At 38.5% G+C, this 18,203-nt stretch overlaps 1 protein-coding gene across 3 annotated transcripts in view; it reads left to right on the top strand.

Annotated features, from left to right (window-relative positions):
- The window catches only part of DOCK10 (dedicator of cytokinesis 10), a 252,381-nt gene that overhangs the window by 208,776 nt on the left and 25,402 nt on the right, over positions 1–18,203 (top strand). For all 3 annotated transcript variants that reach the window (XM_044913434.1, XM_021682949.2, XM_021682948.2), the window contains exons 30-45: positions 194–290; positions 2,299–2,343; positions 4,314–4,489; positions 4,616–4,732; positions 5,820–5,931; positions 6,661–6,782; positions 6,870–6,984; positions 7,073–7,139; positions 7,363–7,410; positions 8,187–8,288; positions 10,229–10,353; positions 11,632–11,744; positions 13,341–13,478; positions 14,160–14,342; positions 14,856–14,966; positions 17,210–17,425. In XM_044913434.1, coding sequence (XP_044769369.1) covers positions 194–290; positions 2,299–2,343; positions 4,314–4,489; positions 4,616–4,732; positions 5,820–5,931; positions 6,661–6,782; positions 6,870–6,984; positions 7,073–7,139; positions 7,363–7,410; positions 8,187–8,288; positions 10,229–10,353; positions 11,632–11,744; positions 13,341–13,478; positions 14,160–14,342; positions 14,856–14,966; positions 17,210–17,425 — 1,887 coding nt within the window. The remainder of the gene's footprint in view (positions 1–193; positions 291–2,298; positions 2,344–4,313; positions 4,490–4,615; positions 4,733–5,819; positions 5,932–6,660; positions 6,783–6,869; positions 6,985–7,072; positions 7,140–7,362; positions 7,411–8,186; positions 8,289–10,228; positions 10,354–11,631; positions 11,745–13,340; positions 13,479–14,159; positions 14,343–14,855; positions 14,967–17,209; positions 17,426–18,203) is intronic.

Below are 18,203 nucleotides of genomic sequence, written 5' to 3'. Positions count from 1 at the left end.
ATAAACATGGGCTGATACAAGCTAAAAGAAGTGGAAAATACCACTCCGTAAGATCATTATCTCTTAGAAGCTCAACAACAAAAGTACACAAAAGTAACTACATCTTCTTTCGAGGTATAAGATTCAAGTGCAGATTTTTTTATCAACCTTCTTGGTGTCTAAATAATAGTCATTCAGTTTGCCTCTTTTTCAGACCTTATGCCAATATAAATTTGATTTTCTTCAAGAAGTCTGTCAGCATGAACACTTTATTCCTTTGTGTCTCCCCATAAGATCAGCAAACATTCCAGGTAACGCCCAGAATTTTCATCAGTTCCTCCAAAGTGAACATTTGGATTTGTTTATTTGTTTTTACCTTTGTTTATGCGTTGGTGGTTTTTTTTACTATTTCCTTGGTTTGGGTTTTGCTTGAAGCTGTCACAGGGGCATTAGGCCCAGGTAATCAGGCTAAAATGCAAAAGAAGTTGGTGGCTCTATATTTCTCAATTTTTGTCTATGTTTCCTTTTTCATTAAAGAGAACGCCAACAAAATTACAAAATCGGTGATTATAAATCAAAGAATTTTAACCTACAGTAATACTTTTACTATATTGTCTCCAAAAGATAGCTTTCCTTTGATTTTGAAAGGCATAAAATTATGGGGAGGAGAAGTTATATTTTGTGAGTACAAATTCACTTAAAGTTATCAATTAAAGTGTCTAATTATGTTAAAATGCAATTCCCCAACATGAATTTTATACCAAAAAAAAAAAAAACTTTTGCCTTGAAAAGGAGAAAGGAAGGCAGGCAGGAGGGCAGCACTGTAAATACTCAATATCTCTGGGTTAGAAAGAGCCCCAGATTTCTGTGCAGGGAAGAATAGGGCTCCTCATTTCTATATTTGCTAAAGCATAAATGGTCTATAGAAAATATTTTCATTTATAACTTTTATTAATATATATTTCATATATACCAATATAGATAGATACCAAGATGATCATCACACATCTAGCCATCAGAAGCTAATCAAACATCAAGATGCAAAGAAAACACTAAAATGATTTAAGAACTTAAAATATTCTGCTCCTATTTTGCAATGCATACAAATATGGAATCATTATGTTGTACACCTGAAACCAATATAGTGTTATAGTCAATCATACCTCAAGAAAAGAAGGAAGGAAGGAAGAAGGAAGGAAGGGAGGGAGGGAGGAAGGAAAGGAGAGGAGAGGAGAGGAAAGGAAAGGAGAGAGGAGGAAAGAAAAAATACTTTGCTTCTAAGCAGTGAGTAAATCATCCACAGGGCACAGTTTTGATATTCATGGAAAGCAGAAACTAAGATGCTAAAGAGCCTCCTCACATGTATTGCAGCTTCTTCTATATGTATTATACAAAACTAATATTTTGGAGGGGAAATAGTGTAAAGTACATTTTCAAGCCTATAAAAGTGTTTTCAATATATTTTTTTTATGTTTCAAGTGTTTATTTAAATTCTAATTAGTTAACATATAGTGTAATTTTGATTTCAGGAGTAGAACTTAATGATTCATCACTTACCTACAACACCCAGTGCTCATCATAAGTGCCCTCCTTAATCCCCATCACCCACTTAGCCCATCCCCCCACCCACCTCCCCTCCAGCAACTCTCAGTTTGTTCTCTTTGGTTAAGAGTCTCTTATGGTGTGCCATACCATAAAGGTTTGGTCATTTTAATCTTAAATATAAACTATTTGATTCCATTAAGGAATAAACATAAGCTATTTAATTCATTATTCCATTCTTTTCTAATTTACAAAGTACATTTAATCTAAATGCCTTTATAGAAAAAGAGATAGAAATATTACTTTGGACAACTTTTGTTTTGTATTCCTTTTTATTTTATAAACTAGCGCCAACTTATTATTGGGTTGGACAAGCTGGTTAAGATACTCAAGAAGAGCAAATCTGTTTGATCATTTTGATTCCAGTTGTTTACTATTTGTCAGTAGCTCAGGAAAAGACCTGATAGTCTCTTTGTAGATTTGATATTATCAACAGAGAACATAAAAATATATATTTTGTGGCATGCAGATTTCTGATGGAAACAATAGGTGCTCAAGTACAAGGCCAAGAATTAAAATAATTCTGTTCATAGCTTTCTTTTTTAAGGAAACAAACAGTCTTTGTTTTCAAGAAACAAAGCTTTATTGAAGAGACTCACTTATAGTTTAGGACAATACATTTTAATTTTTCAGTATAAATTATCCATAGTTAATGAATATAGTGTGTATCTGAGTATGGGTATATCTGAACTTTTTGTTTATTTACATTAAATTCAGATCCTTTGACACCTTCGGAATCAACTCAAGAGTTACATGCATCAGGTAAATAATTATATTTTGTATTACATTATCTAAGCATCAATAACCATATCATAATCTGATAATATTGAGAGATATACATACTACATATAATATTGGTAGATAGTATTGATAGATATACATACTACAAATTTCCAGTTTTCAGAGACCAAAAAACAGCCATATGTTTAACATCATACAATCAAAAAAGTCCACAAGCTGACTGAACTTTTGTTACAGATAATTAAATGCTTTGCCAAGTTGGATTCTTTCATATTTTACTCTCCAGAGTTTGACATTTTTTTTAATTCCCCAAATCATCTGAAATTTTCTTAGGGTGTATCATAAATAAAATTCCCGGCTATGTGCAATAACATGTTTGTTCAGTGTAACTAGTTTTATACGCTATATTTCTGTCAATAAACCACAACCTCGTTTTTCAGCTATTTTCTCAAGATTGAGATGATTATTTTTACTTGAAATAGGTTCTTACAAGAGTCTGGGCAGAACTTTTCTCTAGCCCTAGGTTGGGAATTACAAAGTTGTGTTCTATGTCTGGCCCCTCACGAATACTCACAATTACACAGAGAAATGTTTTTTTTTTTTTAATTTTATTTATTTATTTGAGACAGAGAGAATGAGAGAGAGAGAGCACATGAGAGGGGGGAGGGTCAGAGGGAGAAGCAGGCTCCCTGCCGAGCAGGGAGCCTGATGCGGGACTCGATCCAGGGACTCCAGGATCATGACCTGAGCCGAAGGCAGTCGCTTAACCGACTGAGCCACCCAGGCGCCCACACAGAGAAATGTTTTTAACTAAGCCCATGGACCAGTGTTTCCAGAACTTTCACATTCCCTGTTCTTCCACCCCCAGCCGCATCTTCATGGACTACAAACCTCCACATGTTTCATTTGCTCCTAGTCAGTGATGAACTGGGATATTCCAACAGTTCAGTGCATCTAACGGGTAACCCTGAGGATTCACTAAGATAACACCTACATAGTGCTTAGCCCGGTGTCAGCACTCAATACGGGTTCTAGAAGTGGGACCCGTTAAATTTTACTGGAAATTTTAACATTCCAACTTCTCCATAATTCAGGCTCCAAATTTTGCAGCCCCCTTTGATGTTCCTTTTCTTGCTTTTTCACATCCTTCAGCCAACTTGTCCTGGTGATATTTCTTCTACTACTTGGGTCTTCCTATCCCAGCCCAGATGCATCTCACTTCTCCCCTCCCTCCCCTGGGGCCAAACCTCCTGTATTATAGCCTTCTGCCCACATTTCCCCACAGAATAACTCATGTATGTCCTGTCACCACGTGAACAAATGAGTAAGCACAGGTCTGATCGGGCCACTGATCTCAAAGGCATTGGTGACGTAATACTTTCTACAGCCAGAATACTGGCTACAGAATACTTTCAGTGCCAAATGGTGGAGGGCCCTAGGGGCCAGCTAAAGAATTTGTGTTTAGGTCTCTCCATCATCTGGGCCCACGTGCCCCTCAGGTCTCAATTCGCACCACCCCTGTCTTGACAGCTGTGCTGACTAGTACCCCCCAACGTATCCTCATACACTGTGCTTCAGGAATCTGTGCCACCAAAACCCTGGCCCCTGGTCCTCCCAACTTCTCCTCCACCCCCACGCCCCACCACCTCCATTGGCTCCTGACCCTCTGCACCTCCTAACTTTCAGCAGCCTCAAAGGCCCATCTTAACATATTCCCTCCGGTCACACCCTAATTCCTCCAGACAGAAAATGAACTTTTCTCCTCTCAACCCCTCTAACATTGTAGACATACCACTTTTATGGAATTTGACCGCTGACAGTGAATATAATTGGTAGTAGTGTCCACTCTCATTTCTCTCTCTGTAGCAAGAGTGCATTACTGAATCCTTCCCTGGTAGTGAGAGGGTTGATAGTTGTTGGATAAATCTTTCTGAATTATAAAGTGATCGTTTGATTTTCAATAACATGATCTCTTTACTTTCCTCACAAAGATATGCCTGAATATTCGGTCACGAATGAATTTTGCCGCAAACACTTCTTAATTGGAATTCTACTCCGAGAAGTTGGCTTTGCCCTTCAAGAAGACCAAGACATCAGGCACTTAGCTTTAGCTGTCCTAAAAAATCTAATGGCTAAGCATTCATTTGATGATCGATACAGAGAACCAGTGAGTGATTTTCTTTTCTCCCTTCCCTAAACACCATTTAGTGGCTCACTGCATTAAATGCATATCAAGCCTACAAGTCTGTTGATTTTTATGTGAATCATTTCTTTTGGCTACCTTTCCACCTAGGAGAAGCAGGCCCAGATAGCAAGTTTATACATGCCCCTCTACGGCATGCTTCTGGACAACATGCCAAGGATTTACCTAAAGGACCTGTATCCTTTTACTGTCAACACATCTAATCAGGTCAGTTTACAGAATGGTTCAAATGTGCATTTTAATAAAGAGTTTGCCTGTGTTTTTGTGTTTTTGCCCTGGAGAGCCATTTTCCCCTAACTGTGAACCAACTAAGCACCTCGTGCTAGCTATTTTGAGACGTTGGCATCTGTCATTTGTTCCAGATTGGTCCCTGAAGCCTTCCACCTCAACCATCATTTTCCTCTGTTCTCTGTATCACCTTCCAGTTCTGTCCAGTTTTTACCAGTTTCCTCTGTAACATGCATGGTCCTGTCCTCAGCATTCACCTCCCTCCCCTGACCTTTCTGCGTCGGCTTCGTGACCACCCGGTGTTGGCATAGCCAAGTGCTTCAGTCATACTCAGCAGTGGCCTGTCTGTCATCCCTCCTCCACTGAGCCACAATAGAGACTGCACAGCAAGCCACTTGAGATCGGGTGCCTGTGTTCACAGCCCGGATGAATTAACACACTGCTGAAGGCACGATATTACCACCTGGAAGTTAGGAGCTATGCCTTTGGAATGTTGTGTAGAGGAGGACCTTGTTCAAATCCCAGTGATACCAGTTTCTAGCAATGTAACCTTAGATAAGTCATCCAGCCTCTTTCAACATCCACTATCTTCTTTATAGAATCGGATAGAATTCCTCCATCACAGGAATCTTATGAGGATTAAATGGTCCAGTAGAAAACACTTATCATAGAGACTGGCACATAATAAGTATTTGGAATTAGTTTTTAGTACTAGTAATATACATAAGATAACCCATGATAATAATGATATATAATCTATAGTATAATCCCTAAAAAGTCAGTAGCCATTCCAACCATTTAGTTTATATCTAGAAGATAGTTTCCACTACATTGTAAAAAGAAAAAATCACATAAGAAATCAAGCTTGGCTAAGAGTATGGGTTTGTTGAAAAGCATGGTTATGAGTATTCATTTCTACTGCCTGCTTTGGCAGAAGACCTTTGCCGGAATATAAAAGATCAAATCAAATAGCATCAAATCAAAAGCATAACAAAGAAGGCATGTGTGGGTTTACAATGTTGAAATACAGCAATTCCCATTAATCTCTTCTGTGCTTCAAATGCAGGGGTCTAGAGACGACCTCAGCACCAATGGAGGATTTCACACCCAGTCAGCTATGAAACATGCAAACTCTGTGGACACCTCATTTTCTAAAGATGTTTTAAATTCCATAGCAGGTACTTAAGACCTTGTGAGAACCCTTGTGTTTCACTCTCATCCATGTTTATGTTACGTATCATCGTGTTTTTTACCCACTCCATAATTCAATGTGCAAAATTTCTGTATGTCAAAATATACTATATTTATATCTAAAGAGTCTCTTTACTTATTTCTTTGAAAACCATCCAGGGGCTTCCTCTTCTACTTAGCATTCAGTTTTACTTGGCTCAAAGAGCGATCTACTCAGATGTTACTAAATTGCTTCATTCTGGAAACAACCTTTAAGTTTTCATTGCATACAACCTGTTAAAATATAATAGCCCGTCAAGTTCAAAATTTACTTTTAAGAACTATTTTGGAAATGTCGTCTTCATTTCTTATAAACTGTCAGAACTTGAAAGTTTCTTCCCCAAAAGCAGCCTTAGGAACATTTATGAAAGCATTTTTAAAAGAGAAACTTTCTTTTAAAAGTTTTTTTTTTTAAGAAATCAACAGAATGAGCTGTACTTTATTTCCATTTATAATGGCCTAAATTTTCCTAAGTCCTTAATGCTGGCGTGGCCATCATGACCATTCTTACGATGTGGCACGTCTTTAATGGCAATTGCAGACTCTGTTATGTCAGTCTTGCCCAACACTGCTACCACCTCAACACTCAGACATCTTTTTGGGGCATCATTTTAGCTCTGTGTGTGTGTGCCTGTTACATCTCATTACCATCTGTGTGCTGTGGCTTGTGTTTGCAGCATTTTCATCAATAGCTATTTCTACAGTAAACCATGCTGACTCCAGAGCCTCCTTAGCAAGTCTTGACTCCAACCCAAGCAACAATGAGAAGAGCAGTGAGAAGACTGACAACTGTGAAAAGGTGGGGCTTTTCTCACAACTACCCAGCGCCTTGTGGGTCAGCAGGCTTTCACTCGAACTCAATCCTTCTTGGTTCTTCCACTCCTAGATCCCTCGACCCTTGTCTTTGATAGGGTCAACGCTTCGATTTGACAAGTTAGATCAAGCAGAAACCAGGAGTCTTCTCATGTGCTTTCTTCACATTATGAAGACCATTTCAGAGGGTAAAGAGAGCTCTTGAAAATTAAATTTTTAAAAAAAGGAAAACTTTGCATTTCCAAGAGTCTCATGCCCCATGGTGTTTCTTTTTAGAGATGCTGATTGCCTATTGGCAAAGAGCACCCAGCCCGGAGGTGTCTGACTTCTTCAGCATCTTGGAGTAAGTTATACAGTTGGTTCATTAACATTTTCTTCTGGAAGCTTCAAAATAGTTCAGTATGCCATCTTTCATTCTAAGGACCCATATGCTGAACTACCCATCAATAGTAATGCATGAAATATTTAAAGAAAATGTAATATTTTTCTTTTAATGAACTTAAATAAATGGTTTGTATAAATAAAAGGGCATGAATAATCAGAATGTGACTTTTTTTCCTTTCTAGTGTTTGTCTTCAAAATTTCAGATACCTAGGGAAACGCAATATAATAAGGTAATAACTTTTAAATTCCAATAGGTTAGTCTGGTCTTTTAAAAAAAGATATGACAAGTAGTAGTGTATCCAGTTAGACTTACAGAGATATATGTTAGAAATCTTAAAATGCACATAAGGACTGTAAGGTTGACCTCACAGTAGACATAAGAGTTTAATGATTGCCCTATACCCATAGTAGATCTAGGACTAGTTAAAGCTATTGAGAGAGAAAAGCACAAAACATACATTTCTTAAAGGAAACCACATTTCCCATATAGTCTGAACTAACTTATCTATCATTTGTATGGATGTAATGTAGAAGATTCCTATTTAAGAAAATATATCCAATGTGAATAAGTCACAGGAATAAAAGGTACAGCATAGGGAATATAGTTATTGGTTTTGTTGTTTGGGGACAGATGAGGTACACTCGTGGTGATGGCAACATACGTCTAGACTCGTCAAATCACTATGTTGTACACCTGAAACTAATATAACACTATTCTTCAATTAAAAGGAAAGAAGGAAAGAACGAATATACTCCTAGTAAGCTAAAAAGAAAAATGAATCTGGAATAACTTTTGTGTTGACATCCTTTTCTCATGAGAGACCACGAAGCCCCCAGCACCTTCACTAAACCCCCATTTCCCATTGCCGGAAGAAAATGTGATTCTGTTTTTCATAACATGTGAACTTATTTCATTGTTCAATAATCACTTTGCCAGTTGCCGTTCTGTGCTTATAAATAAATTACAAATACGGAGCTATGATTAAAACATCAGTTTTCCTTGCAGAAAAATTGCCGCTGCATTTAAATTTGTGCAGTCCACCCAGAACAATGGAACTCTCAAAGGATCTAATCCTTCCTGCCAAGCATCAGGTCCCTTGTCACAATGGTAACATCGCATTTGCTTGATATTTGTAATCTTATTGTGTGTATATGTGTGTGTATATATGTGTACATACATGCGTATATATGTATGTATGTACACATATATACCTATGTATAAATATATGTGTATATATGTACACATATATACATAGGTATATATGTATACGGATGTGTATATATGTATGGGGGTGTGGATACGCACACACACACACATATATGTATGTATGCATATACTTTAAACCAAATGCAGATTTCAAATAACTCTGTGTTTTTCTGAAAAAACTTCTCAGTTACTGCCCGATCTGCCCCGCTAGCTTATGAAGACCTAAGAGGCAAGGATTATGCTTTATTTATGTGCACTAGGGCACAATGCCATGCATAGGACGAGGGTTAATAGGTACCTTAATTTAATTGAACCCCAAAAGATGTAATTCCAATAAATGACTCATTTAATATTTGCTAACCTCCTAGTGACAAAGTAAAATGCCGAGGTTGTATCTCCCCATTCCTCTCAATGTTTGTAATATGTTAGCAGTATCCTTAGAGCTCAAATTATTTTTTAAAGGGTCAAGGGCAGTGAGGAAGCATGGATGGTTCCATAAGCTCATGTTAGATTTCCTAGTCATTACACTGATTTAACTAGCATATAGGACCTGCAGTCATCCTTTATTAATCTACCTGGTCGGAAAATTTTGCCCTGAAATCCTACTTTAAATCTCCTCTGAGTCTAGTAAATAAGAATTCTTTGCTAAAATTTTCTCTACTTTGATTTATTCTTCCCAGAGATACCATAATAATATATAATATGAAAATGGCTATATTTTAGAAAGAATTTTAGAAATAGAAAAGTGGTATATAACCAATAAATCATGGAGTAAATTTTGCCTCTTAGTCCATAGAGACTCCTTGAAGTGGTCCCTTGTGTGAAAGTAAATGAGAAAACATAATAGGCATGTTTTGCAAATGGTAATAGAGGACTATAAACATTGACTTTTCATGTTTAAAGACAATAATAATGTACCTGAGGTCACTGTAGTTTTGTTAATGTTTGGTCAGTTAGGTTTCAGGCTTCTTGAATGATCTAGACAAGTCCTGGCCATTCCTACCTTTCCTCTTCTAGAAACAGGATTTTTCCTTGAGAAGTTCCAGACTAAAATAGACTCAAAACCTGGAAATAAACCAGTCCCAAAGGTCCAAGCCATTCAGCCCAGAACCCATTATTTATTGTAGCTTCAGGAATGACCCGGACTCCCCTGGCCACTGAAAACCAAAGTTAGATCTTCTGGGCCTCAAGCCATCCAGAACATTTGATTTGGCCAGAACCAAATGAGCCTTGAAGTGTGTGACCAAGGGAAAACCATTGCCTTTTCTATAGGCTTGACTCTTCAGGGTATCTCCTATTGCCTGCTTTCCTAAAAAAAAAAATGTTCTATTATGTTGGCCAAATGATAGCTTAAATGAAAGTAAAGAATGGGAAGTGTTCCTACTTCCACATAACACTGGCTCATTCCCCCAGATGGACATGCAAAGGAGACATTGAATGAGAACCATTGCAGTCCATTGTCATCGGCCTGGGAACATAGCTGCACTCAGGGCCCCCTTAGCTCTCTCCCTTACCGAGATGGAATCCCATGGAATTCCCATGGAATCTCATGATTTCAATAAACAATAATGAATATGCTTGTTCAGATTTAAATTCAGTATCTGTTATTCTTCTATCATTCTTTGGTATTATTATCCTTCTGAACCTATTTTTGGCTTAAATAAAACTTCTCCAAAAGTATTCTTAAAACTCCCTTTTATCATGTTACCTGTAATCAATATTTTTAATACAACATCTCTGTTTAAAAGTCATTTATATTTGACTCAATCTAGAATACTTGATTGAACATCAGTATGTCATATCTCTCGTACTTTAACCATTTCTTCCTATTTAATTTTCAGGATGCATACCACGTCCACTCATGAAGGACATAAGCAGCACAGATCACAAACTTTACCTATAATTCGAGGCAAAAATGCACTTTCAAACCCCAAACTCTTACAGATGTTAGACAATACCATGTCCAGTAAGTAAACAAGAAATAATAGGAATGTGATGGTGATCAGTGTTTCTCTAGATGTGTGGAAAACATGAAATGCATTGTAATGTCAGAAACATAGGAAATGTTGGCATGCCACCGAGACCACTGCTTTTCAAGCTTGCTGTAGCCCAAGGAATTTTCTTAGAGGGAAAAAAAAATCACTAGAGAGGTGGTTTAAAAAATGTAATGTCCTTATAAGGAAGAAAGGAAAAAAGCAAATAGCTCAGGATAATCTGCTGGGTATAGCTCCTCTGGTATCAAGTGACTTTGCTATTGTCAGTCTTATGGGGGCCTCTCTCAACCAGATTATTACTTTCTGCTCTTCGGGAAGAGGAGTAATTTGCCCATGTCCCAGAAGCAGTAAGTGTGACATCTTGAACACAATGATGCACACATTTCAGCTTGTGAATGAGGAAAAATGGACCTAGTGTTTTGTACCGTGTACGTGTTAGTGACCATGGGCATGTGACCAGAGTTACCTGTTTGAAGGCATGTGCCTTCACCTATAAATACCTTTAATGCCATTAATGGCCATTAATGCACACTGCCCACAGAGACTGCACATTTAGTCTGTTAGCCTGGGAGCATAAAACTAGACCCAGACTGAGAATGAAAGAAATGTGACTCTGTCAATGCCTACATCAATGGAAAAGAAGTAAGAAATAATGGCAAATGGATCACTCTTGTCTACAGCTGACACAAAAAGGGCGCACACACTGTCTTAGTCAGTTTGAGTTACTACAAGTTAACAGTCTGGGTGGCTTAAACAACAAACATTTATTTCTCATAGTTCTGGAAGGGTGGGAGGTCTAAAGTCAAGGTCCTAATAGATTTGATGTCTGGTGAGAATCCTCTTCCTAGTTTGCAGACATGCAGACATGTTGTGTCCTCACATGACAGAGAAAGGTGATCTTTCTGGTGTCCCTTTTTATAAGAGCACTAATCCATTCATGAGGGCTCCACCCTCATGAGCTAATTACTCCCAAAGATCCCCCCTCCAAATACCATCACATTGGGGATTAGTGCTCCAACATAGGAATCTGGGGGGACACAAACATTCAGTCTATAGCATCCACTAAAGACTCTGTATAGAGTTTTTGATTTAGCCAATAAGGTAATTGAACAAACAAAAGCGTTTTGATTTAATAAATTGCTTATCAAAATACTAATAAACATTGAATATGTTATAATAGAAGAAAGTCCTTTATGAGATACAAAGAGTTTTCTTAGACATTTATGCATGTTCTACCTTATATTTTGTAGGCAACTCCAATGAAATAGACATTGTGCACCATGTGGACACAGAGGCCAATATAGCTACAGAGGTTTGCCTGACTATTCTAGACCTGCTATCCCTCTTCACCCACATTCACCAGGTAAATTGATTCTAACATCTTCTGCAACCATGATAAAATGGGAGGAAGAAAAGTTGTGGGAAGTCAAGAACATGTTTTATGAAATCAAGTAACCTTACATAAATCAACCTAAGTGTGAATGGAAAAAAATTTGAAAGATGAGATTCAGAATTTATCAGAAGTTGACTACTGCTCAAATGATACATGTACATACATATGTCACTATCGTCAAATAATAAGCATTTTTCCTTATTCCTCCTGCTTCACTCTCAGACAAGCCAGGCTGAGGGAGAGTGTGACTCTACTTTTCAATCTTGAGGGGAGAGACAAATGACAGCTAGATCCAACAGACTAATAATGCTGAGCATATTTTCGTGTGCTTATTTGTCATCTGTGTGCTTTTGGTGAAATAATACCACTACATACTATTAGAATGACTACATTTAAAAAGACTGACCATACCAACTTTTGGCAAGGATATGGAAAAACTGGAACTCTCATCCACTGATGGTGGGAATGCAAACACTCTGGAAAACAGTATGGTGGTCTAAAACGTTAAACATGTGTCTATCATGTGACCAGCCATTCCAATACTGAGAATTTACCCAGGAGAAATACAAGCATTTGGTCACACAAAACTGTGTACACAAATATTTATAGAAGCCTTATTTTTAATAAACCCTGAAGACAACCCAAATGTACATCAACAGGTGAATGGATTTTAAGAATTGTGGTATATCCATACAATAGAATACTGCTCAGTCACGCATAGTGAAAGAAGCCAAACGGAAAGAGTATTGTATATTTCCATTTACATAAAATTTTATAAATGCAAACTATAGAAATTACATGTCAATTATACCTCAATAGAGATATTTAAAATATTAGCTCAATCTAATGAGCTTACAGATGTTCAGGGTTGAACTAGGAATAGTTGGATCCACTGAATAAAGTCTACACCAAACAATGATTATGCCAAGAAAGCTCTGCTTTCAGGTGAAATGTCATCATGGTGGTAGAAAGAGCAAAAACCATATTTTAATTCTTTATTACTCAGTGAAAATGTCAGTCAAATCTCAGACATCACAAAGTCGCTACCAATGCCTACGAGGACCTGCCTCTCTGATCTCATCTGTGACCTCATCTTCTACCTCTCTCCTCATCTCACCCCATGCCCCATGCTCAGGCTGTTCTGCTCTTTTTTTTTTTTTTTTCAACCTTGAACTCATAAGCTTCTTCCCAATTCATATCCCTAGTACTATCGGTTTCTCTTTCCTTAGTCCCTTCAGATCTGCCCATCGCCAATTCCTTTAGCTCACATGTCAGTTCATCCATTAAAGAGGTCTTGACTAACTACCTTATCTAGAGTAACCCTATGCCCAACGCAGTTACTTTTTATTATATCTTATCATTCTGCTCTATTTTCTTATTTAGTAATTTTTTCAATCAGTGCTGTGCAAGTTTCAGTGGGAAACATAGACCTTATCTCCTTATTCAGCACTATTTCCAGTGCCTACAATTGTGCCTACCACATAGTAGGTTCACAATAAATATCCTTTGAAAAAAATGCAGTTGTCCTTTAACTCATCCTAAATAACTTCTGTGTTAAATTTCCAGAGACAGCTCCAACAATCTGAATGTCAAAATTCAATGATGAAGAGGGTCTTTGACACCTACATGCTCTTTTTCCAAGTCAACCAGTCAGCCACAGCGCTGAAGCATGTGTTTGCCTCCTTGAGACTGTTTGTATGCAAAGTAAGCATTCTCCTGATTCCAGTGAAACCTCGGGGAAAGATGACGATACACACATATTAATCCTGACATCTCTCAGTATGGAGGGAAGAAGGCTTGTTTTCTTCAATTTTGGTTTATGTGGCTTTATTAGACTATTTTGGGGTTTTAATAAGCCATTGATTCATGGTCTGAAAATAAGTTCACAGCCTTAACAGCCTATCGGCTGGGATATCAAAAGGGAATAAAATTAACAGCTAGCCATCTTTTTTGGGGGTTCTCAGTGTTTGCAACAGAGAGTTAGGTAAAATGCACGTCATCAACTGTGATGTCCATTCATGCCAAGTAAAGTTGCCGCATTAAAATAGACAGAGCTACCACCTTTGAGGATCCCTGTGGTTTTACAATGTTGGGTCAATAGAAAACATTTCAAAGCTCTCAGTCCCTGGTTCTGGTTTGTCATTGGTTATTGATGCATGGGAGTCTTACCATGTAGAGAATGAGTATTTCTGGGGGAAAAAAAAAGAAATATTAATATAGACTTAAATAAATACAATTCTATCCCTTCCACTTGCAAATGGAAGAAAAAGACAAGGTTAAAAAAAAAAAGAAGTTGGATTGTGTTTTAAGGAATTCTAAAATTGGGCATAAACAGAGCAACTTGAAAGCATGGTCGGCCCTTAACCAGTCCTTCTATTTCCATAGTTTCCTTCAGCATTCTTTCAGGGGCCGGCCGACCTGTGTGGATCGTTCTGCTATGAAGTCCTGAAATGCTGTAACCACAGGTCACGGTCAACACAGACTGAAGCATCAGCACTTCTGTACTTTTTCATGAGGAAGAATTTTGAATTTAACAAGCAAAAGTCAATTGTCCGGTCCCACTTACAAGTAAGTGCTGCCAAATTTCAGTAATTTGTTGTGAAAACCGCTCATCTGTTCCAGCACTGATAGAAGGCTCCTGGCCCCAGGGCAAGAGCTACCAACTCCTCTACCAAAGCCCTCCTTAAAGACACTCAGCACACTCAGCTCTCACTCAGAGGAAGAGGGCAGCTGGGCAGAAATCAGCAAAGCCCATAACTCCACTTGGACTTTTCCTTTCTTCTGCCAGGGAACAAAATCAAATAGAATACACGACTCGGGAAACCATGGCTATCTCTAGGATGCCAAACCCCACCAGATTCTGCACGCAGAAATGTGTTTCTTTAAGGCACCCCAAGATTCCTGCAACCTTCTTATATAAATATTTTAAATTATAGGAAATGCCCTAGATGACATGACCTTCTAAAAATTTAGTGCATGAAGATGCTACCTTGGACCCACAGGGAGAAATCAATGATACATTCATCCAGTAATTTCTTTAAAATTATTATTTCTGAGTTACCATTTTCTTTTCTCTTCTAGCTCATCAAGGCCGTAAGCCAGTTGATAGCCGATGCTGGGATTGGAGGCTCTAGGTTTCAACATTCCCTTGCAATTACCAATAATTTTGCTAATGGAGACAAGCAGATGAAAGTAAGAAATGCCTTGTGGACATTTTCAAAGATTTAGGAATAAGACTAAACTGAATGATTTTGTGAAATATCAAAATCATAAAAAAATACAGGTTTTGTATTTTGTTTGTTGAGACTTGAACTGAGTGTAATGTTGAGTTTGCTTGTTTGAATTAACAAACAGCTCTGACCACTGTCAGTCTGTCATCCGTTAAGTGGAATTTGCAAGATGTGTGCTTGAATGGGATATAACAAGAAAACTAACCACAAACCTCCAGAAACACAGTGATTCTCTCATAATCCTATTCTTGGTCAAATTTTTTGAATCTTTCTTTTACAAATTTCTGAAGACTTAAAAAAAAAGTTTCTGAAGACTCTTTAGTCATAGTACTGGAAAGTCAAGGGATAGAGTCTGGCATCAGGCATGGCTCAACCCAGGGATTAAAATAATGTTTCCACATTAATTCGAAAAGATAGCTGCACCCCCACATTCATAGTAGCATTATTTACAATAGCCAAGCCATGGAAACAAGGTCCATCAGTGAGTGAATGGATAAAGCAGTTGTGGTGTGTTTATTCAATGGAATAGCATTCTGCCATAAAAACTGAGGCAATCCGGGAGCCTGGGTAGCTCAGTCGTTAAGCGTCTGCCTTCAGCTCAGGTCATGATCCCAGGGTCCTGGGATCGAGTCCCATATCGGGCTCCCCACTCTGCGGGAAGCCTGCTTCTCCCTCTCCCACTCCCCCTGCTTGTGTTCCTGCTCTCGCTATGTCTCTCTCTGTCAAATAAATAAATAAAATCTTAAAAAAAAAAAAAACTGAGGCAATCCTAGCATTTGTGACAACATGGATGGACATCGAAGACATTAAGTCAGCCAAAGTGAAATTTTGTGAATTGTTAAGTGAAATAAGTCAGACAAAGACAAATACTGTATGATCTCACTTATATGTGTAACCTTAACAACAACAACAAAAAAAACCCCTGAATATTGTGGAAAAAGAAACCAGACTTGAGGTTATCAGAGGCAGGGGGTGGGGAGTGGGGAAATTGGGGGAAGGTGGTCAACAGGTACAAACTTCTCATTGTCAGATAGATAAGAACTAGGGATGTTAGGTACAACATGATGACTGTAGCTAACACTGTTCCTGCTATATAGAAAAGTTAGTTGTTAAGAGAGAAAATCCTGACTTGTCATCATACGGGGAATTTTTTTTTTTCCTTTTTCCTTTTTATCTTTCTTTCCCTTGTACTGCATCTACATGGGGAGATGGATGTGAGCTGAACCGATTGTGGTACTCATTTCACAATATATATAAATCAAACCACCATGCTGTATGCCTTAAACTCATCCATTGATGTATGTCAGTTACTTCTGAATAAAACTGGAAATAAATTTTTAATAAAGAAGGTTTTTTTTAATTAAAAAAATCATCATGTTTTCAGGCCCCCTTCCCCTACTGCCTCGATTTTTGCCTCTCTCTCTCAGTTCAGTATTCCTCTTTGTTTACTTCATTTACAAGTAGGCTCTCCCCATGAGCTTACTCTCTCAGAAATTCTGAGGACACTGGACTATCCTATAAATGGAAAAAAAGTGCATCAGGGCACCTGGGTGGCACAGCCCCCTAAGTGTCTGCCTTCAGCTCAGGTCATGGTCCCAGGGTCCTGGGATCAAGTCCTGTGTGGGGCTACCTGCTCAGCAGAGAATCTGCTACTCCCTCTCCTTCTGCCCCTCCCCCTCTCCCTCAGCTCATACTATCTCTCAGTCTCAAATAAATAAATAAAATTGTTTAAAAAATAAAAGAATAGAAAAGTAAAAGCACTTCATTCTATAGTGCTAATCAAAGTCCCAGACCTGAATCTCTTTGTCTAAACCTTGTATCAGATCCCCATTCCTACACCGATCACTGGCTTGGCCAGTTGATTGGCCAGGCCAGTTTGGTGGGCCACCCGCTGGTGCCTCCAAATGAGGTAAACCCTTTCAAATCACATGAACCAGAGCCAGAGAGGAGAGCACCTCGAAGAACAATCAGGATGCTCTTACTAAAGAAGCTAGGTGAGCAGATAAGATGGAGTCCACTGCAGTTCTTATGTTCAAATGTGTACAACCACAATCAATACATGGAATCATATATAAAGTACATATTTATGAACAATAAAGAGAATGCACCAAACTGTGAAGCCAAGCCATAATTAATAGCATAACTTAAGTAACCTACCTTAGGAATTAGGAACAGATAATGACCCAGGCTCTCTGTTTTCCAAAGAACAGCAACTTCCCAGCAGAGGTGAAAGATCTGACGAAACGTATAAGGACGGTTTTGATGGCGACAGCTCAGATGAAGGAGCATGAGAAGGACCCTGAGATGCTGGTGGATCTCCAGTACAGCCTGGCAAACTCCTATGCAAGCACCCCTGAGCTGCGGAGGACCTGGCTCGAAAGCATGGCCAAGATTCACGCGAGAAATGGAGACTTATCCGAGGTGATTAGCGAAGGCTCAGTCCTTCTCCATTGGCATTTTCCTCTTTATCAGGACGATTGGACTTTCATTTACAGTTGAATACCATATTTTTCCACTCATCTAGATATGACCCAATTATAGATGATGTGCATTAAATTTGCATGTAGGATACAAGAATGCCCAACTCCATGTAAATAATACCAAGTCAAGGCCAGAGTTGTTGGTATCAACTGCAATTGTAGGATATGCAATGCAGAACTGAAGGTTAAAAGCCTAAGACTAAGGAGGATCATTGTAAGGGTGTGTGGAAATTGAGTTATATAAGTTAATGTTCTGTGTTTTAAAATGTCTTCCCTGTAATTGGAGTCAGATGGGGAAGTTTGCCACCATGGTGAGTTATCTCAGGCTGCAGTAATCTGTCCTCATTTGCAGCTAGTCTGAACTGGGGATGGAAATATTAACACTCCCACAAGCCATGTGAGGCGAGTGCATTGTGTGAAGGTTATAGATCAATAGCTAACTTTTTTATGTCAGTTCAAACACCAGGTGGATTTTTATGCAGCAATTCACAGCCCCCAAGTGGTTTCAGGACACCAAATGGAAAAAATTTCTGCCTTATTCTCAGAAATATGCCCCTTTGGGGAAAAGATTGTTTTATCTGGGATAGTCCTAACACCTGAAGTTCTTCTAAATGCATGTGAGGGATCCTGGGATAGAAATAGAGCCAATTAGAAACCTCGGTTGGAGGCATTTTGGTGGGACAAGAATGAGAAACTCCAGTTCCCTTGGATGGTCCAGA

The sequence above is a fragment of the Neomonachus schauinslandi genome, chromosome 3 (genome assembly GCF_002201575.2).
Source record: "Neomonachus schauinslandi chromosome 3, ASM220157v2, whole genome shotgun sequence".
In the NCBI taxonomy this organism is placed as follows: Eukaryota; Metazoa; Chordata; class Mammalia; order Carnivora; family Phocidae; genus Neomonachus; species Neomonachus schauinslandi.
This window is presented reverse-complemented; position numbering and strand designations above follow the sequence as displayed.